This window comes from Gracilinanus agilis, chromosome 2 (assembly GCF_016433145.1).
Source record: "Gracilinanus agilis isolate LMUSP501 chromosome 2, AgileGrace, whole genome shotgun sequence".
NCBI lineage: Eukaryota > Metazoa > Chordata > Mammalia > Didelphimorphia > Didelphidae > Gracilinanus > Gracilinanus agilis.
In genome coordinates this window covers 627,004,413-627,020,256 of record NC_058131.1, presented here as the reverse complement: position 1 = coordinate 627,020,256, position 15,844 = coordinate 627,004,413, and the positions used below count along the sequence as shown (strand labels likewise).

Below are 15,844 nucleotides of genomic sequence, written 5' to 3'. Positions count from 1 at the left end.
CTTGGTCTCTGATAGGTTTGGGGTATATGTCCAATTATAGGATTACTGTCCAAAGAATATTAACAGGTTCATGACAGTTTTAATGTGGCTCTGAATATTTTCTAGAAACAGACAGATGACTTCACATAATGATGATGTTAGAATTTATATAATTCTTTAAAGATAGCAAGGTTTATAAATATCATTTCATGAATATAAATATTATAAAAATTAATTCGTGACAACCCTAGGAGGTAGGTGCTATTATTCCCATATTACAAATGAGAAAACAAAGGCAGACAGAAATTGAGTGACTTTCCCAGAGTCATACCTCTAGTATGAGACCAGATTTTAACTCTCCATTAACAATGCATTAATGTACCTATCTTCCCACAGTCCAGGCAACATTCATTATTTTTGTATTTTTCCATTGTTGCCAATTTGATTAGTTTGTGATGAATCCTTAAGATTTTAGTTTGACTTCTAATAAAGATGGCTGCCTGAATGAAACAAGACCCTCCATTTCTTATCTATCTACTCTAAAAAATATGTGAAAATTTCAGGAGACCAAAAAACAATCAAGAAATTCATTGAGAACCTATAATAAATTATTTTCTCTCCCCCTGAACTGTTCAAAAATTCAAAATCTCATAGGCCATCAAGTTGGCACAATCACAGAAGAACCAATTGGCAGCCTTTATGCAGAAGCAGAGAGCGGCCAGAAAAAAGTATATGCTATAAGGTTCTATGCCAGAAATCAGAGCCCCAGAGGAGTCAAAAAACCTCAAAGTGGGACTGCTGGAAGCCCCATGGAGCAGCAATGACCAGTATAGCATGATAGAATTTAGAGTGATAACATGGATTGCAAATTGTCAGAATGAATATTTAAAATTGTAACATCATAACCTGGGGGGAAAATTTTAAAGGATAGGATAGCTATAACAAGTACAAGCAGAAATTCAAAGGAAAAAATGTTTTGTAAGGTATCTGGGGTTTATTTTTTAAACTGTCCTGGAAAACACATAAAGGAGAGATCATTTAAACAAGTTCTGACAGTTTCTATTATATTATGAAAGGACAACTTGGAATAAGGTATTTCAGAATGCAAAAGATATAGGCTTACAACCAAGAATAACTTATCCTGCAAAGCTAAGTATAATCCTATGGGAGGAAAATAGACCTTTAATGAAAAGAAGCCTTTTAAACATTCTCACTGAGAAGACTAGATCTGAATAGGAATTGTGCAACTACAAAATTCCCAAAGAGAAACTTATAAAGGTAAAATAATCTGAATAATTAAAGAGGTTATTTTATGATGTGGTGTAAACATTCTAATAAATAGAGATTAAAGAAGTGTTCCATGAGAATCTCAACACCTTCAAAGAAACTGATGGAATCAAAAAAGAAAAACAGAGACCTATAGATAGATTATTCTATCTAAAGCTTTTAATGAGGGAAAGAGAAGGAAAGGTAAAATGAATATACTGCTATTGAGAGGAGGAAGAAAGGATTGGCTATTTCTCAAATCTGAGGAATTCAGGAAAAAGAGTAAACAAACATTGAGGAAGGGAATCACAGTACCAGATGGGTACCAGATGACCCTCACTCTTAAATGAAGAAAAGAAGACTGGAACAGAGACAGTGAGAAAGAAAGTGCTTGGTGTGGAAATATATAAAACTCAACAGGAAACAATTAGTAATAGAGAGGGAAGGATTAAGAGGGAAAATAATATCATGGAAGAAATAGTCACAAAAAAAAAACCACGCTTCCTAATCCTACAGAGAAGATTAAAAAGTAGGGTGAGGAAGCAAAGAACTAGAATCTAAAAGGATGTCCATCAATTAGAGAATGGCTGAACAAACTGTGACACTGAATGAAAGAAAATATAACTGTACCATAAGAAATAACAAAAGAGATTTCAGAAAACCTTCTGATGTACAAACGCTATAGAGTGACATGAGCAGAACAAAGAGAACAATTTATACAAGGGCAATATTGTAAAGAAAAAAACAACTTTGAAACATTTAAGAACTTTGATCAATGCAATGACCAATGACATCTCCAGAGAAACTATAAGAAAACATTCATTTCCTTGTCCTTTCTAACCATTTCTCTATTGGCGAATGACCAAGAAATCTATTTTTATCACAAGCAATTTCATATGCATCTTGGAATGAATGACTGAATGAAATGTATTTCATAAGGGATAAATAGGTGCAAAGCACTCTACAAGGATTGTCAATGTCCATGCAAAACATTCGTTCAAGTAGAAGGAAATAACATATGTAAGTTGAGGTGGCTAGGAAGGATATTTTGATTTGCAGTCACAAGGATTCTGAGTGGAGTTAATGAGTATTTAATTGGCATATCCTTTCCAGAAGCAATTATAGTATATATTTAATTACTGCTCCCAGAATAAGAGGTGTAAAGTGAGGAATGGGGTATACATGAAGCAGTGATAGCAAAGAGAAATTTTATGGAGATAAGCTCGATGCTATGCCGAGCATCTCTATGGTTAGACATCTGATCTGGATAGCTATAGCAGGCTATGTGTATTTGTATTAGCTAATTCTTAAATTAAGACAGCACATCCCCAGAGTGATAGTACCAAAACTAGCAGAAAGAAGTCACACAGGCCTTTGTGTCAAGTCCACTTATCTAGAGAAAAAAACAATAGGAAGAAAGGTAGGAATTTGGCCAGCGTTGATGATAGAAAAAGGCATCAAGAAAAAAATTATATGAAGCATTCCTGAGGCAGGTTAGATAAAGTCAGTCATCTAACAATGTATTTCTGTTTGTGTACTTACCCATGAGAGCAATGCAAGCTTCAGGGTAGAAGTTCCAAAGCCAAGTGGCTTAAGTCTGCAAGAGTATGGCCTTTCAATATCTAGTGTTCAGGACTTCATATGGCAAAAAGAATGCCAGGTGGAATATAAAGCATAACAGGCTGGCTAGAGATAGTGAGCAAATTGGCCATGTGAGTTCACACACATACCAGTCAAAGGTGGAAAGAAAGCCCTAGGTACATCAAAATATTATATATAGCAGTACTTTTTGTGGAAGCAAATAACTAAAACAAAGTAAATATTTTTATTGTAAATAGCTAAATAAATTGTGATATATGAACATATAGAAATATCTCTGTGTGGTGGGAAAAAATAAATATGAAGAATTCTGAGAAATATGGGAAACGTATGATCTCAAGAACAATGAGCTGAACAATCGGTGAAAAAATATATGTATAAAATAAATAAATGGATACAACTGTCAAAGAATTATAAACTATGATCAAGCCAACAACCAATAATGACATCAAAAGATGATCAAGAAAAATTCTTGGCAGAGTTGATTGATTAGGGATTCAGAAAGAGACAGATATACAGACTTATTTGGTTTGACTATATTTATCTGTTACAAGAAAGGAGGGTTGGGGGTGTAGTTTGAGGGGGAGGGAATTGTGAGGGAGTTTTCAAGAATGTCAATAATATCAGAAAAAATATCAATTAAACATATTTCAAAATAAATAGAAGAAAGAAAAGGAAGTTAAAACAATACCACAGTGAAAAAGAACAATAATGAAGCTATCATTTTTAATGTTACATCTCATAGAGATGGACAATATCATATATGATTTTTTCTGTTGTTTGAAGAATTATTCTTATCTCATAATATTAAGTTCATAATAACACAAAGAATTTTTTTCAATAAATGTTCAAAAGAAAGCTGATGTTTTAGAACTGAAGTTCATGAAAGACAAGGGGTGAATATATAGATGATCTGGGAGTTATCTGCACAGAAATAATAATTAGATGGGTGGGTCATAGAGTCAGGAAGATCTGGAGTCAGGAAGATCTGAGTTCAAATATGACTTCAGCTTCTTACTAGATATATGATCCTGGGCATGTCCATTAAATTCCTCACCTCTAAAATTGGATAATAGCTCCTACCTCAATGGTTGTAACGATCAAATGAGATAATCTTTGTAAAGTGTTTAGTACAGTGCCTAGCAGGACAGGCACTAAATAAAAAGCTTATTCCACTCCCTTCCCCTGGTAATTAATGGGAGTCATTGAGGCCACCAAGAGAACAGAGAGGTTGAAAGCCCAAGAACAGAGCCTTGGATTTGACAAAAGTAAAATATGATATTCATAAGCTCATGGGTTCCATTGAGCTGGAAAACTCTTAAAGACCATCTCCTTTATTTTAGAGTTGAAGAAACATATTCAGGGAGGGTAAATGACTTGTCCAAGATCATACAAATTAACAAGCATCAGAGATCAAATTTTAATTCTGGTGCCAGATATGAGAAGCATTACTCTGTAAGCACAATCATTTAAAGATTGTTTCAATATAATACAACATGTATAACAAAATATAATATCAGTATAATCACTATATACTACTATTTATAGTAGTAAAAGACAAATTTGTCTTAGAATCACAGAATCTCACAATTGGAAAGTACTTAAGAGATCACCTTGATCAGTAACCTCCTCTATAATAGCTCCAGCCATCATTCAAGACTCCATTGGCTGGAATATCTTCCAGTGATAGAGAACTCATTATGACCTAGAGTATCTCGTTCTATTACTAGACTATCCTAGGCATTAAATGCTCCCTTTTACCAAATCACAGTCTGTTTTTCTAAAATTTCTACCCATTACTTCCAATTCTTCCCACTGAGACAAAGTAAAATGAATCTCATTGCTTGTCTATATGATACTCTTTCAGATCTCTAAAGGGATTTATCATGTTCCCATTAAGTCTCCTCTAATCCAACTAACTAAATATTCCTTGTAACAATTTTTGCATGACTTAGATTCAAGTCCCCTTGCCGTTCCACCTATGGAAGGTCTTCAATTTGTCAATGTCCTTCCTAAAATGTAAAACTTAGAGCTGAAAAAAAATACTACAGATATAGTCTAACCTTGTAAGATTGTGGCAGTCTCCATTCTCATCCTGGACATTAGGTTTCTAGTAATGCAGTCTTAAAATGACATTACATTCCTTGGCTACCATATCACACTGTCAACTCATGTGGAATTTGTAGCCCACTAAAATCCTAGTGCCTTAAAAACCTTAACTTCTTTTTTAGTTCAACCTTCCCACTCCTTCAAGCGAAATGATGAAGTCCTAGCTAGGGAAGCAATACATCTGAAGAAGGTTAAGTATAATTCATGTAACCAGAGATTTTCAGATCCAATCAAGAGTTTTTTAAAAGAAAATAAAGGAAAATCATTATAGCATGCTCGGACAAAATTTTTAAAACTGGATACCATGGAGAACATCAGGCTTGACTTAGGGAAAAAATAAGAATCCATAAATTTACAGGGGAAGAAAAATTGGAAATAACAATTATAGCTTCAAGTACTATATATCATGACATCTCAACAAAATGTAAGATTTTGAGGGCAGAGATTATATTGCATTTTGTCTTCGTGGCTCTAGGGCTTAGCAGAGTGCCTCATATATATGAGGAACTTAATAAATGCTTGTTAAGTTGAGATTGGATTAAAATGAATTACTAGCATTCTGAGTAACTTGAGGAACCATGGTTTCTAATTATTTGTTATCTTTCCTATATTACTCAAAAAAAAAAAAAAACAACCTTGGGGATAGCTGGGTAGCTCAGTGAAATGAGAGTCAGGCCTAGAGACGGGAGGTCCTAGGTTCAAATCTGGCCTCAGACACTTCCCAGCTGTGTGACCCTGGGCACACTTGACCCCCACTGCCTACCCTTACCACTCTTCTGCCTTGGAGCCAATACACAATATTGACTCCAAGAGGGAAGGTAAGGGTTTAAAAAAAACAACAACCTTGCACACCAATTGGAAAACAGGCATTGTTTACTTAGTTCATTCAAGTCATGTTCCAATGATTTTATTCTAAAAAATTTAGATGAAGAAAAAAAAACACAAGAGGAGCTGAGAATTTCTATCTACGCCCCTAGATTTACATTATTTTCTCTCACCAGCATGATATAAAGGAACTTTTTTATTTCTAAAATGTGGTTTAGTGTTCTTATACTTAGAAAATTTTCTGTCATTATTATAAGAAATTGCACTTCAAGGTTTTGGTAATGATTCACATTCTACAAGAATAAGGCAACATAGGTATCTGAACTACATGTTGCAAGATTAATGAATTTTTGCCTTTTGTGTAAGCTAATTTAATTTCAAATGTTTCCTTTTAAAAAATCTAATTTAATTTCAAATGTTTCCTTTTAAAAAATCTACATTTGGCCATTTGGCACTAAATTCATTTTAATTGTTTCTAGAGTTAAGGAATAAAGGGAAAGTACTTAACTACAGGAAAATACTTATCATACTGCAGGAAAAAGTAATACTGTTAATTCATTCATAATGGAATTTCTCTTGATGAAATCCAAAGCTTAAATAACCTGAACCATTCGGGAGGGATGAGAAACAGAAGTCACAAAGTTCTCCCTTAACAGTTCTTCCTTCATAAAATTTTAATCTTAGAAAAAAGAACTATTGTCTTTTCCAGAGAGGCTGGTTTTGTGAAATATGGGCATTAGCCTGAAGGTAAAGGCATATTAATTTATATTATCTGCAAAGCATTTAACCTGCAGGAATGACAGGTCTCTATCATGGTCAGAATGATTTAAAAGTACCAGCCAAACCTCCAGAGAATGCTGAAATATTTATTATTTGAATTACCTAAATTTCATGAAAACTGTATAAACATACATACAATCATACAGACATACACATTAATTAAAAATTAAAGAGGAAAGTTCAAACCTGATATAAAGCAAGAGAGTGTCCATATCTTTGGAGAGGTCCCCTTGATAGAGGCGCCACATTCCATATGCTGCTTTCTAAATTGTAACTAAAGGATACATGAAAAAGAACCATATATTAGCATATCTTTGAATTTAACTCTGAAAAATCTCAATTGTTTTTCTTTTTACTTGTATCCTATCCCAAAATACATTAAATTTAATAGCAAAATAGTAACTCAAATCTCTGTTCTAGAAAGTTTTATATAGAACAAAATGAAAATGAAATTATTCTTTGCACTTAACATTCATTATCATGATTTAAGGGATCTCTTGCTCTACTCATAATCATGACTGTCAGCATACCACTTACCCTCAGCCCAACTTCTGCCAGATCTTAAAGCATCAGGGAAAATCAAAAGTTCCCTAATTTAAATACAGGTACCATATTACTTCACCTTTAGATCAGAGAGTATAGAGGGAAGAACCTGGATTTCAAATGAGAGAACTTGTGTTTAAAATTCTACTCTGCCATGTACCACATTTCTGTGACTTTGGACAAATTATTTAATCTCTCTCAAACTCAGTTTCTTCATCTGTAAAAGGACTTAAGTAGATGATCTTTAAGATAACTTTCAATTCTAACTCAATTATCCTACAAAATAGGAAGTATCTTTTTCACACAAAGTTGAAGACCTACCCCTAGAATAAGAATTTTGTCTTGTCATTATTTTCAATTTAATCTTTAATGTGGAACAGTTCAATACATATACTTTATATAAATTTATTTTGTAATACAGTATACATTCTACTCCAGAACCTTTTTTATGCTTTAACAGGTCATTGACACAATGTACAAAATGCTGAGGCCATTCTTTAATTTTCTTTTGACTAATTTTGCCTTGGAATATTACCACTCTACACTGGACAAATCACTTTCATCCATTTTGGATAGTCTCGATTTCTTATATCAAGTTTTAATCTCATTAATAAATGTAAATCAAGGTATAACAGGCACTAATTATCACTTCTAGAAGCTCCTAAAATGACCCATAGCTGAACTTCATTCAAAACAATGAAAAAATATTTTCTCTCTATGAATTCAGCAACAAAATTATTTCTAATATGATTCCTAAATTTTAAATAAAAATACAAATCTGATCAAATATTACCTCATAAAGGAAATGAGGTTCTAAAAAAGAAAAATGAAATCATTTGCTTAAATAAGAAATACAAAATTCTTAGACAAAAATATCCAAGGCTGATTTTTAAATATTTAATTCAAATAATGATGTTCAACTTTCATATCACTAAAACCTCAGGCATTTTTCAAAAACTACGCTTATTTTCATAGGTTGTTTACTCTCACTATGTCTTACTTCCTGCCTCCAGTTTCATCTTTTTTTTATCTTTTCAGGTTCACTTTACAGTATCTTAACAACTTTTTGGAATTCATCTCACTAACTCTTAGGTCTTTCAGTGTTTTCTTTTTATTTGACCCTCAGTATCATTTATTTAGAATTCTTGCTGTTCACATAAATATTTCTCACATTATTTCTTTTCATCTCCCTAAAATTCCATTTCCTTTCTTGTGATATGACATATTTCAACCTCTTGAATCATTGCTTTCCTTCTTCCCCGTGGTGAAATTTCGCACATTCCCAAAGTAAACGTTAATTTCTCACCTCATCTTGCTGAATCCTCCCCTTTCTGATGCCTGATGTTAGAATCATAGATTATTAGAATTGGAAAGAGCCTTAAAATCCCACCAGTAAATCTTACAAAGTAAAAACTGAAACCCAGAAAGTGTTTGCCCAACATTATATACACTGTGGCAAAATTGGGTCTAAAAACCAGGTCTAAAACCAGGGTTTCACCCTACCATACCATCCCTTGTGGTAATACAGTTGCTAATTTAAAACAAGAGCACACAAAAAGACAAAAATACTACCACTAGTAGCAACAACAAAAATACACATTTGTCTAGCAATGTAAATTCTTGCACTGTCCACTAATGAAGGAAAAGTGGAACATTTCTTCTAAGAAAACATCCAGTTTTCTTCTAGAAGTTGTCATAGTTCATTCACGATATTTATTTTTTTAACTTTTAAAATCACATGTTCATATAAACAAAAATTTTAGCCTGAAGATGAAATTCTAGAAAATTTTAAAGTAATTTCATAATAAAAAGTGGTCTCAAGTTCATAATAACCAGTAAAGTTATCCTTTTTTCTCACTATAAAATGTAAGGAGCTAGAAAAATCCTAGTATCTTAAAGGTTTCAGAGTTTGGAGGGAGGGGTTTGCCTCAAATCTCAGAATCTCAAATTTTAACACAATATACTTTGGCAACTCTGAAATAATAATAACAAACAAGTAGAAATTCATGGATATATGATATATGTTTTCATATGTATATTTTTCTAATAAATCCCAGGCCCCCAAAAAGATACTGTCAAAATAACTAAGTATTCAAATTAGAAGTTATGTATCATGCAAAATATGGGGGAAACATATTTATATAACAAAACAATTTCTAAAATAGTTCAATATAAAACATGAGAAAGATGACTTACTTTAAGACCATTTGAAAAGAACTGTAGTTAAAAGTATATCCACCAATCACCCACATAAATTTTCCATATAAAACTGCCTTATGTGAAGCCCGACCGACAGAAGGACTGAATGGTTTTACATTTGGAAGGATCCAATAGGACTCCGTGGAAGGTACATTCAAAGAACAATCAGGCCCTATTTTTAAAAAGATACCATGCAATAAAGTTTTAAGTGATACAAATACAAAACATGAATTAAAAGAGTTAAAATGATCAACAGTCTTCCCATTAATAAAATGTGATTTATAATATATACCTTGTTCATAATTTATTGTCTTAAACTGACTAGATCAAACTACTATATAATCTATATTATACTTGTAAGACATATTCCATCACAAAGTAAAGAAAATTATCTGTATTATATACAAATTCTAATTTGCCTTAGGGTATACTAAGGAAAGGTAATACTTCTATTTGTTGGCTCCCTCCAAAGTCCTACTACTCCATTGCCTCACTGAGGCCTAGAGAGATGACTTCAGCTTCTCAAAGATTATGACAACAGAGCACAAGCTACGGTAGAATGCCATGCTAGAAAGGTTTTTCTTTCTATCTATAGTCCTTATAATAGAGTATGTCTCCTGCCCAGAAATAAATCTAAGAGTATAGAGTTTCACCACCAGTTATTTGGCCACTGCAAACCCTGTAACAAAGCAAAATATGAAATGGTCATCAGTATTGTGCAGCTTGCTTCTTCTGAGACAGTAGAAAAATGGGAAATAGGTGCTAAGATATGCAGTTTTTAGTATAATCTATAAATATTTACTGCTTTTGGTTTAAACATAAAATCCTTAGTCAGTAACCAAAAAGTCAACATGAAGGATAGGTACCATATCAATTTTGACATTCTCATTATAGATGAACCAGAAAAATATAAAGAAGTTGTGGCTAGATGAAAGGATGGTTTCACACGTTCTCCTTGAAGAAGCAAATGAAGGAAGTGGTGGAATTGATTTCATTGTAGATCTGAAGGTAACAGGAAACATTTGAAAATATGCTTGATCATCTTACCTTTCAGTGATCGTGATTAGGATAAGCAAAAAAAAGACTAAAATGAAGATGATTCTAGATTATGTACCAATATCTTTTGCTAGAGGTGAGGAATTAGAGAATTATATGAAGAATTAAATAAGAAGCTCCAAATTTAAATCAACATTTATTTCAACAATTGCTAACTTCAGTGTAAATGTGATATAAGAAGGATGATGAAAAAAAAGTTTTAAAAAGAGACAAGATAAAGAAATGATCTTCTTCTCTCTATTTTCTCTGTTAAGTTCATCTATTTTCACAGCATAACTCCATTACCTTTATTCAGAAGACTTCAACATTAGTATTTCCAGCATAGAATTCTTTTCCAAGCAGCAGATCTAACCAGAACCTCCAAATTAAATATATATATATATATATATATATATATATATATATATATATATATAAACTTGCTCTTTTACTCACTTCCCTAGTTCATTTATGGCTATAACATAACATACTGGGTTTAAAAATCTCAGAATAATCTTAAATTCCTCCATCATGCTACCAAATTCATTGTTTTACAAAATCCCATAGCTTTTGATTTCCCTGTTTTTTCTTGCTTCCATATCCCTTACATTTCTCCTTACAATGGTTTAGGTCATTACCATTCACCCAGATCCAGTATGACAATCTCCAACTCTTATCATTTTCAGTCTCTTCACTCTCCAAATATTAACCTCTATAGGCATACTGATTTTCCTTACACACAGCTTTGATCATATTATTACAATCTTCAGAAATTTGCATTGGTTATTTACTATGTAAAATACTAATTCCTTAGCATTGCACACAAGGCTTTACATATTTTGTCTCCAAATTATCCTTCCAGACTTATCTTACAACATTTATTTTAAATACTCTATGGGTCAAACTAATTATCATCAGTCATAATATTGTACTCTTTCACCTTTATACTACTGTTCATACCACTTTCTACACTTAGAATGTCTCCCTCCATCTGCCCCTATTTAAATCCTACTAAACTTTTAATACTTCATATGCCGAAAAGTCAATTTAATCCATTTATTAAGCATAAGTTCAAAGTAAAAAAAAAAAGTCCACACTCTCAGCTTACATTTTGCTGTAAAAACTTCCTGATCCCTTCATTGGAAGTAAATTATCTATCTTCTAACACCTTTAGCATTTTCTTTTGTACCTTATTTATCTCTTTACTACATTCAACTTCTTTTATAGTTATGTATGTACATGTATTATCTTCTCTAAAAGATAATTTATTTTAGACAGCAAAGATATCTTACTCAACTAGTTGTCCCACAAAGCACCCGTTTACAAGCAAGGTTTGGTTTATAAAGTTTTGCTAAACTGAATTATCCAATTCACTCCTCTAGGATATTTGTACTTGAAAGGAACTTCCCATAAGTAAGCCTTTAAAGATGCATTTCCAAAGGCAGAATTTTCAGAATCAAAAATAGGCTGGTAAAGGAGACATTTAGGGGTAAATAGGACCTTTCTTTTAGCTTAGAAATTACATCAAATATGAAGTATCTACACGTAAGACTTTAATTTTGCAACTGATTATTAGAATAATTTTAAAAGAGTAATACTCAGGACTCAATCAATTGCCAAGCTCATATTTAAAGTCTATTATCTACTAGACAGCATTCTAGGCACTGGAAACATAAAGACAAAAAGGAAATAGTTGCTGACTTCAGGAAGTTTATATTCTATATAACAGGGAAGACAACATGCAAAGTATCAGTCTACTATATATATACCCAAAATACATATATTGTTAGGTTTTTTGGAAAAGGCAAAAGAACATAGAGAAATTAAGAAAGTTCCCACAGATCATTTAAAAAATAGTTTAAAATTTTTCAGCAAGCTACAAAGGATACTAGAGATCCTAAGTGGCAGAGATAAGGAGACAAGGCATCCTAGGGTTGGAATACAGAGCCAGGAAGCAGAATTTTATTTGTTAAGAACAGCAAAAATGTCATATTGTGTTTTAGTGACCCCTTTTGGAGTTTTCATGACAAGGATACTATAGTGGTTTGCCATTTCCTTCTCCAGATAATTTTTCAGTTGAGAGAACTGAGGGAAATGAGAGTCACACAACTAGTAAGTATCCGGGGCCAGATTTGAACTCAGGAAGAGGATTCTTCCTGACTCCAGGACAGATGCTTTATCCACCATACCATTTAAGACAGGTGCTCTATCCACTGTACTAAGTTTGGAAAGGGAGGTTTGAGAGAGAATAGAAAAAGATTTAAATGTTTGATCTTGGGTCAATTACTCAACAAGAGAGTGACATAGAGCTTCGCCTTCAGTTCTATGGATTGATTGTAAAGAAGAAAGACTTGAATAAGTCACATTCCGATAGCAATGCAAAACTTTAGACTACATTTGATTAGGGTCTGAACTAAGACTATTTCCAAATGGTTCATAAAGGATGGTACCTATTAAAATCTAAAAGAGAAATCATGTAGTTTAACTAGTCTTGGCTTCATTTCATGCAAGAATTCATGCAATTCTTCCTCATTAATTTAGGTATTATCTTTGACTCATTCAAAACCTCTCATTAGATTGTGAACTCCTGGAGATCAAGGATTATTGGTGGTGATGTTGCTGTTGTTTTGTTTTTAACTTTCTTTGTGTCCTTGGCATTTGGTATGATTCCTCGCACATAGTAAGAACTTTATTTGTCTATTAACTAGACATTAACTACAATGCATATATTTGGGCATTGAAGAAGAAAGGAGCAAACTCAAGTCTCCTTTTAAACAAGCTTGTATTGAAAGTATAATTAAGTTAGACATAAATGTGCATACCCTTAGTTAAAATTAACTAATTTTGTCAAATTTCAAACTTCCAGAATTGGCATAACGAGGTGCTAAAACTTGAGAGCTGAATTTGGATAGTTTCAGTTTGGAAGAGCAACTATTGCCAAAGCTTACTGAAACAGCTCTCCTCTATTAGATTATCAAAACCAAACAAAAGGAGAGCAGCAAATTTCTCAGGGCTATGGAACCCAGAGGTAATCAAATGTTAAAATTTCTATGGATTAGGAAGTACAGAAGTAGAGAGAGAATGTGGAAGGCCAATAAGAGAAATTGAGTCTATAAAAGGTATTTCATCTGAAACCCATCAAAAGATCAATGCAGTCCAGCAAGGCTGTGCTTTGACCTTTTCCGCTCTAAGTCAGACCCAGACAGGATGGGCTATATAAGATAAAAATCTGAGACTCCTCTTTTGACTCCTTTTCTGATCCACACCTTTTCTTATTGGAAAACATTATAGTGTTATTGGAAAACTTTAGGTTTTTAGCAAACCAACAGTCAAGAGGTTAATACTTTCTCTCTTGGTCAAAAATGCAGCTGCTTGGGCTCAAAACTGATTCTAGACAGTCAAGGTCAAATTTAGTCAAAACCTCTTCCAACAGGGGCTTTCCGCCTGAGAAAAGTATCCTGGAATTAGCTTACTGATAATATGGCAGCTAAAATTCAACCTTGTGCTTATCTTCACCTTGAAGCCTCTGAGGCTTCTTTGTATTGTCTAGTTGTAATTGCTGCACAGTTGTAAAGCTTTCTTTGAACCTTTGGGTGAAAGGGAGTTTGAATTTCATATATATTAAACTTGTGACTCCATGGTACTTTGGAGCAACTTTGAGCTACCATTAGCCGTTGCTTCCAATCTGTTTTGTCCTTTTATTAACTGATGCCACCATAGGCCACTCAAAAACCCCTGGTATATAGAGCTGGACTACTATAAGAGAGATCTGAAAACAGTAACAAAAAGAACTTAGCACATAGGGAACTGTGCTAAATTATGACAGTATAACTAAAGCATGTATAGCTGGCCACCAAGATAGCAGTAGTGAGTAGGAAAATGAAATTGCCATTGCTATCATTAAAATTAATTTACTAGAACTTGCCTCTTCCATAAAATAATGGGTACTTTTTGAAAGCTCAAAGTCAAAAGACTGGTACCATTTTTTGGTCTAGACCTCTGATTTCATTAATGTGGGAAAATCCCTGGTACAGAAACTCTTCACTGTTATATGTGGCAAACCACCTAAATTTAAATATTAAAGAGTTGTCTTAGACAATAAGAGATTAAGAGACTTGCCCATGATTATATCACATGACAGAAACAAGAGTAAGACATAGGTTTTCCAGACTCAATCCACTATGGCATGTTGCCCCTTAATTTGCATTTTAGGATATTATTTTTTAATCACTTTAAGACCACAAGCTACCACATTCTTATAAATTATGAAAAGCTAACACAAACTAGATGATCTCTAGGATCTCTTCAAGCTAAAATAATCTATCATCCTATGATTCTAGCTAAGATAAAAATATGAAGCTGAAGATTTTAGCTTCAACTAGTTGAAGAGCCTTTATTTTATAGAGTATCCATGTTTTTAAAAACCAAGTTGTAAATGTCATTGAGATGTAAGATATATTTCACAATCCAGAATACCTTAGGCTAAAAAGGCCTGCTTTTCTATTCCCTATGAGTAAAACTATTGACTTGAAAATTATATAACTGTAAACATTTTACAAGAGAGAGCAAAAATCCATACCTATATGAGATCCCTTTATATTTTGAAGGCTTCCTACAATTCCTTGTTGATTAAGGGTTCAAAATTTCCATAATGATTATTGGTTGTTGTTTGGCACCTTTTTCATGACTAGCATTTCAATTTCAGCAGCCATTCTTAACTCCAACCTGGTGGTGGGGGGGGGGAGGGTTGTTGTTTTATACTTGCTTTTCTTTATGAGGAAGGGGATGAGAAATGAGATGATGGAATAGCCTTATTTCTTATTTATTACTGTTAGAAGAATAAAATAGGATAGAGCAATGGTCAGCAACCTTTTTGGCTGTGAGAGCCATAAAGGCCTGCAGAAGGAGGAGGATGGAGGCAAAAGGCGCTGGAATATGGGGGGGGGGCTGAAGGGCCCCCTGGGGCACATCCTGGGGCTCTGCCCGGTCTGGCCGGTCGGGAGGTAGAGCCAGATATGGCTCGAGAGCCACATGTTGCCAACCCCTGGGATAGAGGGTCAAGAAAGAACTGTGTTCAAGCTCTTCTTTTCATTTATACTAGCTATGTGATTCTAGGAAAGTCATTTAACCCCTTAGACAAGTCTCTAAGGTTACACTTGTAGGGAGATTGCAAATCTCTGTTTTTAAAAGGAGTTTCTTAACAGGGAATTTCTCTTTTAATAAGAAAAAATAGAAGGTGGGGGAAAATTAACCCACTTTTGAATAAACTTACTATCTCAAGATGACTGAAGATATTTTTAGGGATTACAGTTTTCCACAGGAGAATATCCAAAAATACTTTTAAAACAATATGCCTATGCCCAGCATGATTTAACTCAAATTAAGCTTTTAATTTAATCTGCAACAGAAAGGAACATGAGGAGGAAAGTACAGGAAAAGACAAGAAAAAATATCCTGCTAAACTATCACTCAATGTCCACCAGGGCTTCTTCATTCCTCCTTGTGTGAA

General features: G+C 33.5%; 1 protein-coding gene across 1 annotated transcript in view; it reads right to left on the bottom strand.

Annotated features, from left to right (window-relative positions):
• ATRNL1 (attractin like 1) overlaps nt 1-15,844 on the bottom strand; it is a 1,097,315-nt gene that overhangs the window by 1,012,825 nt on the left and 68,646 nt on the right. Inside the window, exons 6-7 of the mRNA XM_044665614.1 lie at nt 9,298-9,472; nt 6,745-6,832 (exon numbers count right to left, since the gene is read on the bottom strand). Coding sequence (XP_044521549.1) covers nt 6,745-6,832; nt 9,298-9,472 — 263 coding nt within the window. The remainder of the gene's footprint in view (nt 1-6,744; nt 6,833-9,297; nt 9,473-15,844) is intronic.